At 35.2% G+C, this 19,577-nt stretch overlaps 1 protein-coding gene and 2 long non-coding RNA genes across 3 annotated transcripts; 1 reads left to right on the plus strand and 2 right to left on the minus strand.

The window, feature by feature from the left end:
- Positions 1–630: 630 nt before the first annotated feature.
- On the minus strand, positions 631–5,677 carry LOC144356691 (apical endosomal glycoprotein-like). Its single transcript, XM_078011358.2, has 6 exons — positions 5,543–5,677; positions 4,597–4,743; positions 3,721–3,986; positions 2,090–2,225; positions 1,488–1,590; positions 631–824 (listed from the first exon to the last, which is right to left on the minus strand). Exons 1-6 carry the CDS (start codon positions 5,631–5,633, stop codon positions 737–739), a joined length of 831 nt encoding a protein of 276 aa, XP_077867484.2. The 5' UTR covers positions 5,634–5,677; the 3' UTR covers positions 631–736.
- Positions 5,678–6,640: 963 nt separating this feature from the next.
- LOC146730305 (uncharacterized) lies at positions 6,641–7,575 on the minus strand. Its single transcript, XR_014927490.1, has 2 exons — positions 6,977–7,575; positions 6,641–6,750 (listed from the first exon to the last, which is right to left on the minus strand). It is a non-coding gene; the product is annotated as an uncharacterized LOC146730305 (long non-coding RNA).
- A 10,036-nt stretch (positions 7,576–17,611) lies between these two features.
- On the plus strand, positions 17,612–18,633 carry LOC146730306 (uncharacterized). Its single transcript, XR_014927422.1, has 2 exons — positions 17,612–18,299; positions 18,524–18,633. It is a non-coding gene; the product is annotated as an uncharacterized LOC146730306 (long non-coding RNA).
- The last annotated feature ends 944 nt before the right edge of the window (positions 18,634–19,577 follow it).

The following is a 19,577-nucleotide window of genomic DNA, read 5'->3' on the forward strand; positions in this document are numbered from 1 at the left end:
GAAGATATAGAAATGTTGCTCACTTATATGCAACTGTAAAAAAAATTTGTATATGACATATGAAACTATTGAAATATTTCAATTAATAGAATTTCTAACAAACCATGAAGAGAATACTGTGTAAAACTACAAATATATTTTGAGATTGTCGACCAGGTCAAAAGCCCAATCGGATTTGAATAGACCAATCGAGTATAAGGTGAAATGTACTATTCTCTACAATAGATTCACATTCGATTAATGTAAATACAGATCAACACGTACCGCGCACAACCTCAGTACAGTGACCTTAGACGAGAACGGCCGGCGAGATCTCGTTGACAGCGAGAGAATCACGAGACTTGTTTTTGCTCCCAAAATAGTATTTCATTCATTGCTGTCATCGCGTACACTGTTCCAAATACCATGGGTACGTCTGTCGGGGGAACATTGGTCGAGAATTGAACACTGTTCCAGGGTCAGAAGAAGTCTCGTCGCTCGCGCGCATTCCACGAGATCTTAGCGGCCATTTGCGACTCGGTCGATTAACATTGTACGTTACTATCTACTAACAATTAACATTCACAAACAGTTACATTTTTCGACCATTGCGATTTGCCGAGTACAATCATTGAAAACAGGAAAAGATGATGACCAGTAATTTTTTTACTTTGAAAAAGAAAACAATATCACTCTGAATAAATTAACAAATATTCCTGTGAATTATTAACCACGAATATCATACTTCCAATTCATCTTATTGTGTTTCTACTATATTTGCGGAATCTTCTGAACTCCCTCGCCAGAATATATTGTAAAGTTTCAAGTTTTGAAGTCTACTTGATCTGTAAAAACATCACAAGAATTAGCACAGATATACCCACATCACCGTGACAACGAAATTTACAAACAGTTAAATGTAGATAAGACACTATGATACAGACTTTCCGTTTTCGACATTGTAAAAATTTTTCGTTTTGAGGGGAAAAAAACCTGAAAAAATGATTTTGATAAAATATAAATCAGAAATTTATATTAAGAATAATTCATAACGAAATTTATCCCTATGCACCAATAAATTATTTTTATAATTACTGGTTACACAAGAATATTACAGAAAAACGATAATTTACTATAATTTCTATATTTTGGCCTTTTATTTGTCTTGAATTATGACCATGACTGAAAGAAGCTGATTGAAATTACAAACTATGTAGAGTGTTCAACAACTAGTGTACTTAATAATAAATATTATTTTATATTGTACTTGGTATAAAAAACAAAACAAAAACGAACAAATTTCATAATGTCGAAAACGAAAAGTCTTTCTCGCAGTGTTACAAGGAGTTTTATTTCATGCAAGAATGTTATCTACATTACTCAAATGTGTTCATTTCCGTAAAGAATGTAGTATGACAAATTAATATGTTAATAACGCATTCCCTATAGAGGTTCACATAAAGGTAAAGCAGTATTTCCTTTACTCAAAAAAATAGAATTCAACTTACATGTCAATCCTGTCTCGGTTTCTATACCAAATAATGGCAACCACAGTGATGACAGCAATACACACAACACCGACAACAACTCCTACTACGATTGCTGCTGTTTCTACAAAGAAAGAAGCAATTTTATAATCAGCGCTAGTAAAAATAGAACAAAAACGGAATACTGACAGGGAGAACAGTCTGATTTCATATTATGCAAAATATTCTATGACGAAATTAATTACATTATCTAGTAGAATACATTAAAGAATATACCGTTTTTCCGTTCACTGCGAGATCCCGCGTAATGCGTGAAATCGAACGTGAAAACAGGACAAAGTTCGTATTGACGTCAAAACATCGCGTGAGATTCGACAAAGGTGAGTATTTCCGCGCTTAATAATTTGCTATACACATTAAGGATGATCATTTTTGATGAAGTAAGGATATCTTAACACAATATTCTTCTCTTAAAGATTGGCATTTCGACATAGAGCTATACAATTGAAATTCAGGGCAAAATCAAATCGTTCGGTCCACGCATTTTTCGCAATGTACGAGATCTCGCAATGAACGGGAACTCATTTATTCATAATAAAATCAATTCAGTTTGGACTACTCACTGGAAGAGGATTTAGATTTGTCAGAAATTGATGCTTCAGGAGGAATTACTTCAGCACAGTACCGTCTCGCTGTTAATATGTCGTCTATCGCAATATAGCCGTCATCTCCCGCTCCACGGACCACTTCAATGACGTGCTGTGGTTTGAATAACGAACACGATAGTATGTAACCACAAAAGTACAGTAACGATATTTGATGATGTATTTTCCAAAATGTCCTAACTCCGTCGTTAATGTTTAAATTTCACTCATCGAGGCAAAAAAAAACAACATTATTTTGTGCCTGTATAACCAATTACGAATTCGAGAAGCATTGTCTATATCTATCTAGCTTGTCCGTAGCACCATGGATGAAGGTCAAGTATACGAGGGGAAAATGTCTACCCTCGTTGTTGTTCAAAACAAAATTCATCATATTTATATTTTAAAGTCTTATTAATCACTGTAAGATTGTAAGTATATTTTTCAAGATATATGTTAGTTTTGGCTAAAATACAACGTTTGTTAGGCATAGAAATAAGTAGCAGAATGAAGACGATTTACGTGCTAATAATGAGAACAAGACGTGCCAATTAGATAACCGTAGTAAACCGATATGTACGTTGTTTTCAATGTGTAGCAAATAAAAAAAGTCCAAGTACAGTGGCTAGCTAAAACGTGGCTAGTATTTTCACGCCAAATTTTGCTTAGGTACATTGCTGTACCATATTTATTTTATACATTTTATTTGCTATGGTTTTGCTTGCTGTCCTAAGAAACAAATTAAAAAAAATGATACGATGATGCGGTTCATTTTTTTTATCAACGATTGTTTATTATCACAACAACAAGGTAACTTGAAGTGTTCAACATTTAACGATTAAAGATATAGGTATAATTTATAGGTAAGGCTTTTGAATACATGTATTTTTGGTTTGATCAAATTATTCCTGTACATTTTGTGTCATGACTGTTTCTATCTGTATTTCCTACGCACATGTTTCACAGCGGGCGCATGAGCGAAAGTCGTAATGGTAACTTGCAACTTCCCTGGGAATGTCCTTAACAATGTTCCAATAAACCAAATATCCACAGAGGGGTGAAGCGACCACAAATAAGAATCGCACGGATAATTCACATCTACTACTTTTGTAAAACAAACATTCTAGCCTTAGTACATTCCTAGACAAAATATAATTAATCCAAAATCAAGGTATCAAGGGGAAGTGAGATTGTCACAAAATGTAGCAAATCGTTTTCATACCATTGGATCATGTGATAGCGACAATAGAAAGTCGCTCGCTAGTCGTCGAGACTTTGCTAGAGAGTTTGCTAACCCCTTACAAATCTAGTTTACGCTCGCTGTAAAACAATTATTTAGTCTTCTGCGTTACAAAAGAAAACAAAATCTTCGTGGCAAATGCAAAGTTAGTTTATATTCGTCCTGACTTCGTTATTCGTTATTTAATTTTAATCTCGATTTTTCAATTGGCAAGGTTGTAATAGTTACGCTATATTTATTCATATATCGCCATTCTCAGGTACATGCAACACGTTGTTTTATTCTATCGTATACTATTTAAAATTTACGTCAGAAAAACGTATTATTGTATTTTATTGTATTTTAATATAAGAGTATAACGACCACTTACTGCGAGCTTGGTTTCTTCAGCACGTCGAAATCCGACACGGGCTTCTTTCCATTCGTCTCTTTCATTCTGTTGTCCCTCTAGGCTCCAAAGTAGAAACTCTTCGCCCGTTGATGAATCTATCATCAACACGCGGAGTTCCCCGATATGCTCACCGTACATGTGATACCAAAACGTAATGCAATTTTCTTCCATGGCGAAAGCCGAAGCCTGTAGTATAGCTTTGTCACCTTCTAATCCACCAGACATATCGCACAAACCGTATTTACCTGTTAACCACCCAATTGCCAAAGCGGAACACATTATTATTAGAGCACAAAGCATGCCGGGAAAGCTGGCAGAATACGTATTGTGATTTCCATGTCTTCTCACGCAGTATCGTGTATTGTATAATGAGATTGTTATTTGAATGTGGGAATGTGAAGTCGGTCTATATTTCAAAATTGGCAAGGGGGAGCATGCCCCCTGACCCCCAATGCGGAATTCCGTGCAGCTGCCTCGTAAGGCCTAACCACATCCCTCTAGATTGATTCACTAGTGTAGATGTTTCAAAGTCTCGCGAGAATAGAAGGCATCTCGTGTAACCCCACCACTACCTATGTGATCATGGTATTTAAAAACAGTAGGAGCGATGAAGGAAAATAATGAAGTCTCATGATTCTCTTCCTCAACGAGATCTCGTCAGCCATCTGTATCTAAGGTCTATTGCCGGGGTGAAATGGATATAACGCCTACAGACAAACATCTCTACGATAAAGTCATCGTTCTTTTATTTTAAATAATTAAATACTCTGTAATCCCTATAATATACTCAATATGTAGCAACAAGAGAGACCAATTTATTTAGACACAGAATTGAACACGATTATAATACCTCACCTTCAGTGGTTCCTTTAGTGTGGTCGATTGTAGGCCCAGTCATGACGTATGGACTTTCCCCCGATGATATCAGCCAATCAAATTGATCCTTGTCATCGTCCTTAATGTTGAACCAGTTGTTTAATCCATGCTCAAAATCGACACTAGCTACAAGAAAACTTCAAAATATCAATTACGGAAGTCTCAAATTGCTGAAAAGAACAATTAATTTTTCAGTATTCTTATCTGATAGATGTATTGGACAATGATTTATCATGACAAGAAAACGCCATTCTTGTAACACCCATTTAATAAATATTCATTCGACGAATAATTACATTCTCTATTATGCATAAGCACTTGTTTTTAGGTACGTACAATAACAATCACTGCACATGCGTATGCGTGGTTGTTATTTTTCATCTAACGGATACTTATATGCATCCTGCAAAGGCAATATTTTCAGCTCATGGTAAATCATATTCTAATTTGGTCTACAGGATGACACTTCGAATAACAAAATTAACAAAAATATGTTTTCGTCAATATTGCGTATTGAAGTCTTAAATACTTAAGTGTCAACGACCCGGGTAAAAACCTCCCCACAGGCGACAGTGTTACCACTAGGATTGCATGTCGTATCAAAACACACAAACATATTTTGAGAGGGCTAAACACATCTGAGAAATCAAAATAAGATAATTTATTATCTGGATTCCACTCACCCCAAGAAAAAATATGCTACTTAAAAAAAAAATTGTTTAATTTTATACCGTGTTTTTGACAGTAGGGGTGACGAACACTGGAATTTGATTACGAGTTGATTTTTCCAACAGTCACGGTGGCAACCGCTATCATATGAGCATAACACCACTGCTCTGACGTTTCGCGGCGGTTACTATGTAATATCTGTACCCAAATGTTGTGTATGATTTACATATACAAAGAAATATATTTAGCTACTTACTTCGTCCGGGACATGGACCTTCTCTAATGATAAAATCGTCATAGGCCATGTCACCTTGTTCATGGCCGGAAGTCCATACGTTTAGTTGCATTCTGAATGGCGTATTTGGGTGTTCGTAAGTAGTTTAAGTTGGACTATAGGGACGACCATGAGGGCGCTGTTCATAATCGGATGCGATGACATCATACGAACAGCGCCCTCATGGTCGTACCTATAGTCCATCTTTAGCATAAATAATGACGTCACAATGGGAATTCGTGCATAAATTAGCATAAATGAGGACCAATGCCGTAAAGGGATCATTTGAATGAAGATGACGTCACAATGGGATATTGTGAATACATTTGCATACATAAAATAGATGTGAATACGAGGTCGTGTCGAGGTCATCGTGACATTTGCATAAATTACTATCAATTTTTTTAATTATTTTTTTTTTTTTTTTTTTTTTTTAATTATTTTTAATTTTTTTTTTTAATTGGACAGGCGTGGACGAAAGATTTTAGCATAAATGAGGACCAATGCCGTAAGGGAAATTGTGCATACATTTGCATACATAAAATAGATGTGAATACGAGGTCGTGTCGAGGTCATCGTGAATACATTTGCATAAATTACCATCAATTTTTTTTAATTATTTTTAATTATTTTTTTAATTGGACAGGCGTGGACGAAAGATTTTCAGAATATATCGTAGAGGGCGCTCACACATACACACACACACACACACACACACACACACACGTTAATAAATACACGTCATTTTGAAAACTAATGGAGTTTATTGCACAAAAGAAGTAAACAAGAATGAAATATTGACATGGAGTATATATTTATGACATGGTTGAGTATTTTTTTAACGTCACAAAAAAACATACGATGTGAGTAAGGAAAATAGTTGCGTAGTGTATAAATGTTTAGCGTGATTAAATATTTCTTTGTTAACACCTCGAAAAATACGTAGATACATGTAAATGTGCGGCGTGGTTAAATTTATTTTTAATGCCACAAAAAATACGAGTACATAAACGATTCGATTAAAACACAGAAACGAGAAAAGCCAATAATAGTAAACATTGATCAATAAAAAATAATTCATTCTATATATACATATGTTGTTTATTTTTACATTTCTTACTTCCTTTCAATGAGTCAAGCAGTCTGTACACTTTTTTTTTTATTCCATCACTATAATCAGAATCGCTCATCTGTCGTACAAGAAAGAGAGAGAGAGAGAGGATAATATTAAAAACCGATAGTTATATAAAGAAAGTATAAGTTATGTGTTGAAAATTTAATAGTATGAATTATCCCGTAAAACTGCGGTCATCAATCCGCTAAAATGCAAAGTATGCAAAATCGGTTGATCGACGTACAGTTTGTTTTTCAAAAAAATGGCGGACTACGCTACTATGAGTTAAAATGTATAATTACCTGATCGTTTCACAGAATAACTTTTGACATACATAATCATCACACGGAATGAGTTTACGGTGTAACGTAGCGATTTTCGTTTTTCCCTCGACGAAGAAAATATGTCCTCGCTTCTTGCCAAAGATTCAAAGGCGGTAGACCAAGTTTGACCTTCCGTGAAAAGTTCATCTCATGGACACTACGAGTCATACAGGACGTATTGGCAACACATGGCTTGAAAGTATTTGATGATTGTAGATCCACGTACGTGAAATCTTATAAATTCCATGACATGACTACCGTACGAGTCATAATAGTCTTCGTGGTAAGGGTATTTCAGACAGAAAGTGGCCCAACGCGTTCCACTCGCGAATATCAACGGTGTTTGATATAAGCGATGTGTATCATTCCGAAGCACACTTGTGAATGCCAGTCTGAACTCAATCACAAGATTAAATGTAAGGCGTGTCTAGTCCTAAGTGTTCCCAACGTGAAATAGACCTCCCACGTAGATGATAAACAACAGATGTTGGTATATTTATGTTATCTAAAACATGAACACTCACAAACAGCCTGAGGGATATCGAGTTTCAAGTTGAAAGCGTGAATTTCGACCTGCGTGTATGGGATACTGATAACATGACTCGACATTCTGTTGACCCCGGCACTATCAGTCAATTCACTGACTTAAACCACAGTCACTCTACTAGGACGGTTAGGAAGCGCCGCGTCATTCTATTGTACCCACCCTTGTCTCCATAAACATTGAAACAAGAGAGGTGTTAACGAGTTAAGAAGTCATTAGCATTAAACAGGCGACGGAAAACACGCGATAAATCATGAGACAGTGCGAGAGTTGCGTCATTTTCCCCCACAAAGCATTGCAATACATGGCACTTTGACCTTTCAACGAAGAGCAGTCTCAAATGCGGAAATGAACATGCTTTGTATATACACGTTTTTCGCGAGAAAATCTTGCTGTCTTGTATGGCATTCTGAAATTATAAATAGTTAATAGAATACTATATTAGTGAATTTCCCCCAAAAGTCGCCCCTGTCTCGACTGAATCAAAACATGTTGAACGGGATTTGTGTCAGTCGTCAAATAAAGCGAATGGAGGGATATGAAAGCACGACAATCAAAAATCTCTTTTGTCCAATTACCTCCTATGAAAACTATGCAATAAAGCAACACGGCGACCACCTCCATAGACGAAAACATGCAAAACTTCGCCATAAAGTGACTCTAAAAACACACAAAAAATACGAGAATGGACAAAGGAATATTGTAAAGGTTTGCAGACATCAATGTTTTTAGCGATAAAATTGTTTCTAAACTGAGTGAGGGGTTTATTTTACGGACCGAAAGACTGTTAGAGATCAAGACAAAGAGACTGTCAACAAAACACCGTTTTTCTCGAGTAAAGCATCTTCAAGATTGCAAAAGAATGCTCATCTGAAAAATACAATATCACTCCTAGTCACAGTTCAGTTGAGATTGTAGTTTGATGTAAAAATAAAGCACAATTTAAAAAAGTTCACGGTCTTTTCGAGGGTCTTCTCGAGCAACATCGAACGCAATAAATAATGGTGAAAAATAGTGCATTCCAATGACAAATACGTCATAGTTTTGAGACCAGCATAGGTTCTCAGAAGCTGCTCGTTCACACCTTTAACCAATAGAGCTTCCTAACCGTCCTAGTAGAGTGACTCCTAGTAGAGTGACTGTGCTTAAATTATTTTTATCAATTAGCCTTTGCTAAAATACTACCGTCATTTTCCACGTCATTAAAAAAACATGCCCCGCAGCGGAGGGATTTGAAATAAAACACGTTCAATCTCGTAATGACGCGTTCTCCGTGTCAATGTTACGATTATACTCGAAATTGACTATTTGGGGGATAAAAACTGGGTCAACTTGATTCAGTCAACATGAATCTGACCCAGGCAGTATGATGATTCCAGTCCGTCACCAATTCACTTGTCTGAAAAGGCACACCCCAAGGGTGTATGACGCCTTGTCTCAATTCAGGCCGAATCAAAGACTGTGCACGCCGTCGATCTATATCTGTTATCGATGTAGACGAGAAACATTCCACCACTCTGATCGTTTTTATATCATCGGTAATTCAGTGTACCGCTCGAATGTAATGCATCAATCAATAGTTTAGTTTTGAAGGTTTATTTTACAATAACTGGAAAACCGACCGAAATCGCGGAATTTTAGGATTCAATCTTTACTCAGTCAAACATCAAAACTAAGTATTCAGTTCATTCTCTCTTCACTAATAAAATGGCAGTACTCAGCAAACTATCATTCATCGTTTTTTTAAACATCATTTCGAGTATCCACGATTTCGAAATACTAGAAGAGGCAAGAACGAACGTTACATTTGAATGGTCAAATGACAAGGGGCTGACCCCGCTCGAACGTGCAACAGAATGTATTAAATACATTGACCCATTTGAAAAACAGAGTCAACCTCAAAACATTGAGAGCCATAGCCGATGCTTCAAACAACGAGTTTCTCTTCAAATGGTTCAAAACCAAATTAAATGAAGCACTATGATTCGTCACAAATTACGCTGACATCCTTAGCAGCCTGGCAAAAGAAATCACTCAACTAACCACACCACCAGATTCAAATTTCCACGATCAACGACAAAAAAGAAACATTATAGACGATCTCCTGTTCGAGGTAACGGCCTTGGCTTGGCTACAAAGAGACAATTGTAGTTACTAGCTCGAGAAATTGACCCATATTTCTAAGACAAAATTAACCAAATTTTGAAATTATACATATTTTAATACCAAACTTGTTGTTTTTACCAACAAACTACTGAATCACAGTACGTATAATAACGTATACCATTGACAAATTCAGACTCCGCTTATAAATTATACTCGATTATGTCTTTACCACTAATTTAAAATAAACAGTTATATTGGAAAGAATGAGATGAAATTTTATTATTATCATTGTAGATTCAATAAGCAAACTGGAAGCGGGTCAAGAAATCGTAAATGTTTCATATTATAGAGATGGTGCGTAGTTTGTTCTTTGACGGTAAACACGTACGCATTTTCAATGGCGAACATCGACCAGTAATAATGGCATACACTTTGTATGCTAATTCATGTTTAATAAAATGCGCTAAGTTTTGATTATTCCCAAGATGTACAGAGAGCACTCGCTTATCCATTAGACAGATTCCACTATACAATTATAATATCCTGACCGCATTGTTTAAACTCTCGTAAATCGACTGTTTGACGTGACTGGGGCACCGGTGGACGAGAAAATGCGTGCGTGCACATTACATTTCGTTAACACTTTCATTCATAATAGTATCACTTGCAATATGGCGTAATATCAATCGACGATCCTCAAAATACTGTATGTATGTATGCACGTTGTAGTTCGAATGATTAGATATTTCTTTTATTTTGCCATTTTTGTCGATTCTTTCATTATGAACAGTGTTGACTTGCTCTCGAAATAAATACTTTACACCGATGTTACCGTTTGTAATGTTTATAGTGTATACGTGAAAGATATTCGCCTTTGAAATAATAATTGAAGACACAACTATATAGTCTTCAAATCAGCTAGGTGTTATTATTGAAGTAACGCACGACGCGTGATATTGTTTTAATGGGGTCTGATCGCGTTTCATAACTCCTGTATTGAATAATGCCATGAATCAAATTGTCCTAACAACATGGTAAACACGGGTCAGCAATAAGTAGCTATTTTATTGGTGAGGAAAGATCTGCTTCTTGATTGCGATTATGATTATGTCTAATATAATTTATAATAATCTATTACTCTACGTACACAACTTGAAGCGGGCTTTTCAATTCAACTCACTGCGGCCGTACACAACATGGCTAGTTCCCCCTTCGAAAGAGTGCGTGCGTGTGCTGCGTTAGCAACACTATCTGTGACCACTGAGCTTTTCAAATATTTACAAAGCACGATGTGATAACTGAGGTGGTAAACTGACCATGATGTCAATATCCAACCATCTAATTTGCACAATAATAATTAAAATTGAAACCGTATTCATGCGTGGGATCTTGGTTGGAAATACAACGAAGTAACAAAAAACCAGCAAAGTGTAACAATAATAAAATCACAAACATGTGAATGTAAAGCAAAAAAAAATATTTGGTGGTTGGTTTAGGCATTTGGCATTTTAGGATTTTTTTTTTCTTATCGTGCCCTGAATCAGATGTGGACGAATGTTCCTAGCTCAATGATTGTTTTGTCATTTTAACTTTTTTAGTATACCTGTTAGGTGTTCATCATCTGTCCTAAAGTTGATTTTATTGTATTTAATATTTTAATCATGATTTTTTTTGTTTCTTATTGTATAGATTACAAATGAGAAGATATTGTTTTTCGTTCACTGTTTTGTCATTTTAACTTTTTAGTATACCTGTTAGGTGTTCAACATCTGTCCTAAAGTTGATTTTATTGTATTTAATATTTTAATCATGATTTTTTTTGTTTCTTATTGTATAGATTACAAATGAGAAGATATTGTTTTTCGTTCACAATTTTCTAGTTGTCACAAACTGAGCAAATTCAGTCTTCAGCTATAAGATTATATACAATAAAGTAACAAAAATAAGCAATGTGTAACAATAATAAAATCACAAACATTTGAATGTAAAGAAAAACAAATTATTTTGTGATTGGTTTAGACATCTGGTATTTTAGTTTTTTTTTCTTGTCGTAACCTGAAACAGATGTGGACGAATTTTCCTAGCTCAATGATTATTTTGTCATTTTAACTTCTTAGTATATCTGTTAGGTGTTCATCGTCCGTCCTAAAGTTGATTTTATTGTATTTAATATTTTAATCATGATTATTTCGTTCCTCCATGTATAGATTACAATTGAGAAGTTGTTTTTCGTTCTCAATTTTCTAGTTGTCACAAACTGGGCAAATTTAGTCTTCAGCTATAAAGTTATTATATCTACCCCTTTCCATTTTAAGGGTATGAGCCTTTATTCCGAGTTTCGCCTTAGCGCAGCACTATGTTTTAGATTTTTGATTGTGGTGATATATTTTTTTATATGCAAATTCTGTTTTAATTTTTCTGTAAGTTCGTAACTTGTTTTTATGATGTGTACTTTTATTTGCATCGTGTAATGTTTCTGTGCTATGAATTTCTAAAGGATTGTTCGAATTACCTGTCAATATTTCAATGATTTTCTTTTTTGTCATCCTGAGATTTATGTGTATTCCAAATATTATTTTTTCCATAGTCAAATTGTCTAAAATCTGATTCATGTCTTTTACAAGGATATTTTCTCAACTCTAGCAGGCTTGCCAAATTTCTTGGTTTGCTATTTACTTTGATTCATGTCTTTTACCCAGTTGTCTTTTCCCTTTTCGTCAATATGTATTCCAAGTTTGTGAGCTTCGTGAACTAGCGAGTTTGGGTTAGAATTATTTATTTTGATCCAATATTTCAATCTAGTTGCTATGGGGGAGGATATTTTCCCAACTCTAGCAGGCTAGCGAAATTTCTTGCTTTGCTATTTAATTTTAGAAGGTATTTGCAGTAATATATTTTCATTTTTTTTCCATTGGTCTAGACACAAATCAGGAATATTCATCGTAAAACAAGAATGGCATACATATTGACGAAAAGGGAAAAGACAACTGGGTAAAAGACATGGATCAAAGTAAATAGCAAACCAAGAAATTTGGCAAGCCTGCTAGAGTTGAGAAAATATCCTTGTAAAAGACATGAATCAGATTTTAAACAATTTGACTATGGAAAAAATAATATTTGGAATACACATAAATCTCAGGATGACAAAAAAGAAAATCATTGAAATATTGACAGGTAATTCGAACAATCCTTTAGAAATTCATAGCACAGAAACATTACACGATGCAAATAAAAGTACACATCATAAAAACAAGTTACGAACTTACAGAAAAATTAAAACAGAATTTGCATATAAAAAAATATATCACCACAATCAAAAATCTAAAACATAGTGCTGCGCTAAGGCGAAACTCGGAATAAAGGCTCATACCCTTAAAATGGAAAGGGGTAGATATAATAACTTTATAGCTGAAGACTAAATTTGCCCAGTTTGTGACAACTAGAAAATTGAGAACGAAAAACAACTTCTCAATTGTAATCTATACATGGAGGAACGAAATAATCATGATTAAAATATTAAATACAATAAAATCAACTTTAGGACGGACGATGAACACCTAACAGATATACTAAGAAGTTAAAATGACAAAATAATCATTGAGCTAGGAAAATTCGTCCACATCTGTTTCAGGTTACGACAAGAAAAAAAACTAAAATACCAGATGTCTAAACCAATCACAAAATAATTTGTTTTTCTTTACATTCAAATGTTTGTGATTTTATTATTGTTACACATTGCTTATTTTTGTTACTTTATTGTATATAATCTTATAGCTGAAGACTGAATTTGCTCAGTTTGTGACAACTAGAAAATTGTGAACGAAAAACAATATCTTCTCATTTGTAATCTATACAATAAGAAACAAAAAAAATCATGATTAAAATATTAAATACAATAAAATCAACTTTAGGACAGATGTTGAACACCTAACAGGTATACTAAAAAAGTTAAAATGACAAAACAGTGAACGAAAAACAATATCTTCTCATTTGTAATCTATACAATAAGAAACAAAAAAAATCATGATTAAAATATTAAATACAATAAAATCAACTTTAGGACAGATGATGAACACCTAACAGGTATACTAAAAAGTTAAAATGACAAAACAATCATTGAGCTAGGAACATTCGTCCACATCTGATTCAGGGCACGATAAGAAAAAAAAAATCCTAAAATGCCAAATGCCTAAACCAACCACCAAATATTTTTTTTTGCTTTACATTCACATGTTTGTGATTTTATTATTGTTACACTTTGCTGGTTTTTTGTTACTTCGTTGTATTTCCAACCAAGATCCCACGCATGAATACGGTTTCAATTTTAATTATTATTGTGCAAATTAGATGGTTGGATATTGACATCATGGTCAGTTTACCACCTCAGTTATCACATCGTGCTTTGTAAATATTTGAAAAGCTCAGTGGTCACAGATAGTGTTGCTAACGCAGCACACGCACGCACTCTTTCGAAGGGGGAACTAGCCATGTTGTGTACGGCCGCAGTGAGTTGAATTGAAAAGCCCGCTTCAAGTTGTGTACGTAGAGTAATAGATTATTATAAATTATATTAGACATAATCATAATCGCAATCAAGAAGCAGATCTTTCCTCACCAATAAAATAGCTACTTATTGCTGACCCGTGTTTACCATGTTGTTAGGACAATTTGATTCATGGCATTATTCAATACAGGAGTTATGAAACGCGATCAGACCCCATTAAAACAATATCACGCGTCGTGCGTTACTTCAATAATAACACCTAGCTGATTTGAAGACTATATAGTTGTGTCTTCAATTATTATTTCAAAGGCGAATATCTTTCACGTATACACTATAAACATTACAAACGGTAACATCGGTGTAAAGTATTTATTTCGAGAGCAAGTCAACACTGTTCATAATGAAAGAATCGACAAAAATGGCAAAATAAAAGAAATATCTAATCATTCGAACTACAACGTGCATACATACATACAGTATTTTGAGGATCGTCGATTGATATTACGCCATATTGCAAGTGATACTATTATGAATGAAAGTGTTAACGAAATGTAATGTGCACGCACGCATTTCTCGTCCACCGGTGCCCCAGTCACGTCAAACAGTCGATTTACGAGAGTTTAAACAATGCGGTCAGGATATTATAATTGTATAGTGGAATCTGTCTAATGGATAAGCGAGTGCTCTCTGTACATCTTGGGAATAATCAAAACTTAGCGCATTTTATTAAACATGAATTAGCATACAAAGTGTATGCCATTATTACTGGTCGATGTTCGCCATTGAAAATGCGTACGTGTTTACCGTCAAAGAACAAACTACGCACCATCTCTATAATATGAAACATTTACGATTTCTTGACCCGCTTCCAGTTTGCTTATTGAATCTACAATGATAATAATAAAATTTCATCTCATTCTTTCCAATATAACTGTTTATTTTAAATTAGTGGTAAAGACATAATCGAGTATAATTTATAAGCGGAGTCTGAATTTGTCAATGGTATACGTTATTATACGTACTGTGATTCAGTAGTTTGTTGGTAAAAACAACAAGTTTGGTATTAAAATATGTATAATTTCAAAATTTGGTTAATTTTGTCTTAGAAATATGGGTCAATTTCTCGAGCTAGTAACTACAATTGTCTCTTTGTAGCCAAGCCAAGGCCGTTACCTCGAACAGGAGATCGTCTATAATGTTTCTTTTTTGTCGTTGATCGTGGAAATTTGAATCTGGTGGTGTGGTTAGTTGAGTGATTTCTTTTGCCAGGCTGCTAAGGATGTCAGCGTAATTTGTGACGAATCATAGTGCTTCATTTAATTTGGTTTTGAACCATTTGAAGAGAAACTCGTTGTTTGAAGCATCGGCTATGGCTCTCAATGTTTTGAGGTTGACTCTGTTTTTCAAATGGGTCAATGTATTTAATACATTCTGTTGCACGTTCGAGCGGGGTCAGCCCCTTGTCATTTGACCATTCAAATGTAACGTTCGTTCTTGCCTCTTCTAGTATTTCGAAATCGTGGATACTCGAAATGATGTTTAAAAAAACGATGAATGATAGTTTGCTGAGTACTGCCATTTTATTAGTGAAGAGAGAATGAACTGAATACTTAGTTTTGATGTTTGACTGAGTAAAGATTGAATCCTAAAATTCCGCGATTTCGGTCGGTTTTCCAGTTATTGTAAAATAAACCTTCAAAACTAAACTATTGATTGATGCATTACATTCGAGCGGTACACTGAATTACCGATGATATAAAAACGATCAGAGTGGTGGAATGTTTCTCGTCTACATCGATAACAGATATAGATCGACGGCGTGCACAGTCTTTGATTCGGCCTGAATTGAGACAAGGCGTCATACACCCTTGGGGTGTGCCTTTTCAGACAAGTGAATTGGTGACGGACTGGAATCATCATACTGCCTGGGTCAGATTCATGTTGACTGAATCAAGTTGACCCAGTTTTTATCCCCCAAATAGTCAATTTCGAGTATAATCGTAACATTGACACGGAGAACGCGTCATTACGAGATTGAACGTGTTTTATTTCAAATCCCTCCGCTGCGGGGCATGTTTTTTTAATGACGTGGAAAATGACGGTAGTATTTTAGCAAAGGCTAATTGATAAAAATAATTTAAGCACAGTCACTCTACTAGGAGTCACTCTACTAGGACGGTTAGGAAGCTCTATTGGTTAAAGGTGTGAACGAGCAGCTTCTGAGAACCTATGCTGGTCTCAAAACTATGACGTATTTGTCATTGGAATGCACTATTTTTCACCATTATTTATTGCGTTCGATGTTGCTCGAGAAGACCCTCGAAAAGACCGTGAACTTTTTTAAATTGTGCTTTATTTTTACATCAAACTACAATCTCAACTGAACTGTGACTAGGAGTGATATTGTATTTTTCAGATGAGCATTCTTTTGCAATCTTGAAGATGCTTTACTCGAGAAAAACGGTGTTTTGTTGACAGTCTCTTTGTCTTGATCTCTAACAGTCTTTCGGTCCGTAAAATAAACCCCTCACTCAGTTTAGAAACAATTTTATCGCTAAAAACATTGATGTCTGCAAACCTTTACAATATTCCTTTGTCCATTCTCGTATTTTTTGTGTGTTTTTAGAGTCACTTTATGGCGAAGTTTTGCATGTTTTCGTCTATGGAGGTGGTCGCCGTGTTGCTTTATTGCATAGTTTTCATAGGAGGTAATTGGACAAAAGAGATTTTTGATTGTCGTGCTTTCATATCCCTCCATTCGCTTTATTTGACGACTGACACAAATCCCGTTCAACATGTTTTGATTCAGTCGAGACAGGGGCGACTTTTGGGGGAAATTCACTAATATAGTATTCTATTAACTATTTATAATTTCAGAATGCCATACAAGACAGCAAGATTTTCTCGCGAAAAACGTGTATATACAAAGCATGTTCATTTCCGCATTTGAGACTGCTCTTCGTTGAAAGGTCAAAGTGCCATGTATTGCAATGCTTTGTGGGGGAAAATGACGCAACTCTCGCACTGTCTCATGATTTATCGCGTGTTTTCCGTCGCCTGTTTAATGCTAATGACTTCTTAACTCGTTAACACCTCTCTTGTTTCAATGTTTATGGAGACAAGGGTGGGTACAATAGAATGACGCGGCGCTTCCTAACCGTCCTAGTAGAGTGACTGTGGTTTAAGTCAGTGAATTGACTGATAGTGCCGGGGTCAACAGAATGTCGAGTCATGTTATCAGTATCCCATACACGCAGGTCGAAATTCACGCTTTCAACTTGAAACTCGATATCCCTCAGGCTGTTTGTGAGTGTTCATGTTTTAGATAACATAAATATACCAACATCTGTTGTTTATCATCTACGTGGGAGGTCTATTTCACGTTGGGAACACTTAGGACTAGACACGCCTTACATTTAATCTTGTGATTGAGTTCAGACTGGCATTCACAAGTGTGCTTCGGAATGATACACATCGCTTATATCAAACACCGTTGATATTCGCGAGTGGAACGCGTTGGGCCACTTTCTGTCTGAAATACCCTTACCACGAAGACTATTATGACTCGTACGGTAGTCATGTCATGGAATTTATAAGATTTCACGTACGTGGATCTACAATCATCAAATACTTTCAAGCCATGTGTTGCCAATACGTCCTGTATGACTCGTAGTGTCCATGAGATGAACTTTTCACGGAAGGTCAAACTTGGTCTACCGCCTTTGAATCTTTGGCAAGAGCATTCACAAGTGTGCTTCGGAATGATACACATCGCTTATATCAAACACCGTTGATATTCGCGAGTGGAACGCGTTGGGCCACTTTCTGTCTGAAATACCCTTACCACGAAGACTATTATGACTCGTACGGTAGTCATGTCATGGAATTTATAAGATTTCACGTACGTGGATCTACAATCATCAAATACTTTCAAGCCATGTGTTGCCAATACGTCCTGTATGACTCGTAGTGTCCATGAGATGAACTTTTCACGGAAGGTCAAACTTGGTCTACCGCCTTTGAATCTTTGGCAAGAAGCGAGGACATATTTTCTTCGTCGAGGGAAAAACGAAAATCGCTACGTTACACCGTAAACTCATTCCGTGTGATGATTATGTATGTCAAAAGTTATTCTGTGAAACGATCAGGTAATTATACATTTTAACTCATAGTAGCGTAGTCCGCCATTTTTTTGAAAAACAAACTGTACGTCGATCAACCGATTTTGCATACTTTGCATTTTAGCGGATTGATGACCGCAGTTTTACGGGATAATTCATACTATTAAATTTTCAACACATAACTTATACTTTCTTTATATAACTATCGGTTTTTAATATTATCCTCTCTCTCTCTCTTTCTTGTACGACAGATGAGCGATTCTGATTATAGTGATGGAATAAAAAAAAAAGTGTACAGACTGCTTGACTCATTGAAAGGAAGTAAGAAATGTAAAAATAAACAACATATGTATATATAGAATGAATTATTTTTTATTGATCAATGTTTACTATTATTGGCTTTTCTCGTTTCTGTGTTTTAATCGAATCGTTTATGTACTCGTATTTTTTGTGGCATTAAAAATAAATTTAACCACGCCGCACATTTACATGTATCTACGTATTTTTCGAGGTGTTAACAAAGAAATATTTAATCACGCTAAACATTTATACACTACGCAACTATTTTCCTTACTCACATCGTATGTTTTTTTGTGACGTTAAAAAAATACTCAACCATGTCATAAATATATACTCCATGTCAATATTTCATTCTTGTTTACTTCTTTTGTGCAATAAACTCCATTAGTTTTCAAAATGACGTGTATTTATTAACGTGTGTGTGTGTGTGTGTGTGTGTGTGTGTGTGTATGTGTGAGCGCCCTCTACGATATATTCTGAAAATCTTTCGTCCACGCCTGTCCAATTAAAAAAATAATTAAAAATAATTAAAAAAAATTGATGGTAATTTATGCAAATGTATTCACGATGACCTCGACACGACCTCGTATTCACATCTATTTTATGTATGCAAATGTATGCACAATTTCCCTTACGGCATTGGTCCTCATTTATGCTAAAATCTTTCGTCCACGCCTGTCCAATTAAAAAAAAAAATTAAAAATAATTAAAAAAAAAAAAAAAAAAAAAAAAATAATTAAAAAAATTGATAGTAATTTATGCAAATGTCACGATGACCTCGACACGACCTCGTATTCACATCTATTTTATGTATGCAAATGTATTCACAATATCCCATTGTGACGTCATCTTCATTCAAATGATCCCTTTACGGCATTGGTCCTCATTTATGCTAATTTATGCACGAATTCCCATTGTGACGTCATTATTTATGCTAAAGATGGACTATAGGTACGACCATGAGGGCGCTGTTCGTATGATGTCATCGCATCCGATTATGAACAG

This window comes from Saccoglossus kowalevskii, chromosome 19 (assembly GCF_978046115.1).
Source record: "Saccoglossus kowalevskii chromosome 19, keSacKowa6.1, whole genome shotgun sequence".
Classification (NCBI taxonomy): domain Eukaryota; kingdom Metazoa; phylum Hemichordata; class Enteropneusta; family Harrimaniidae; genus Saccoglossus; species Saccoglossus kowalevskii.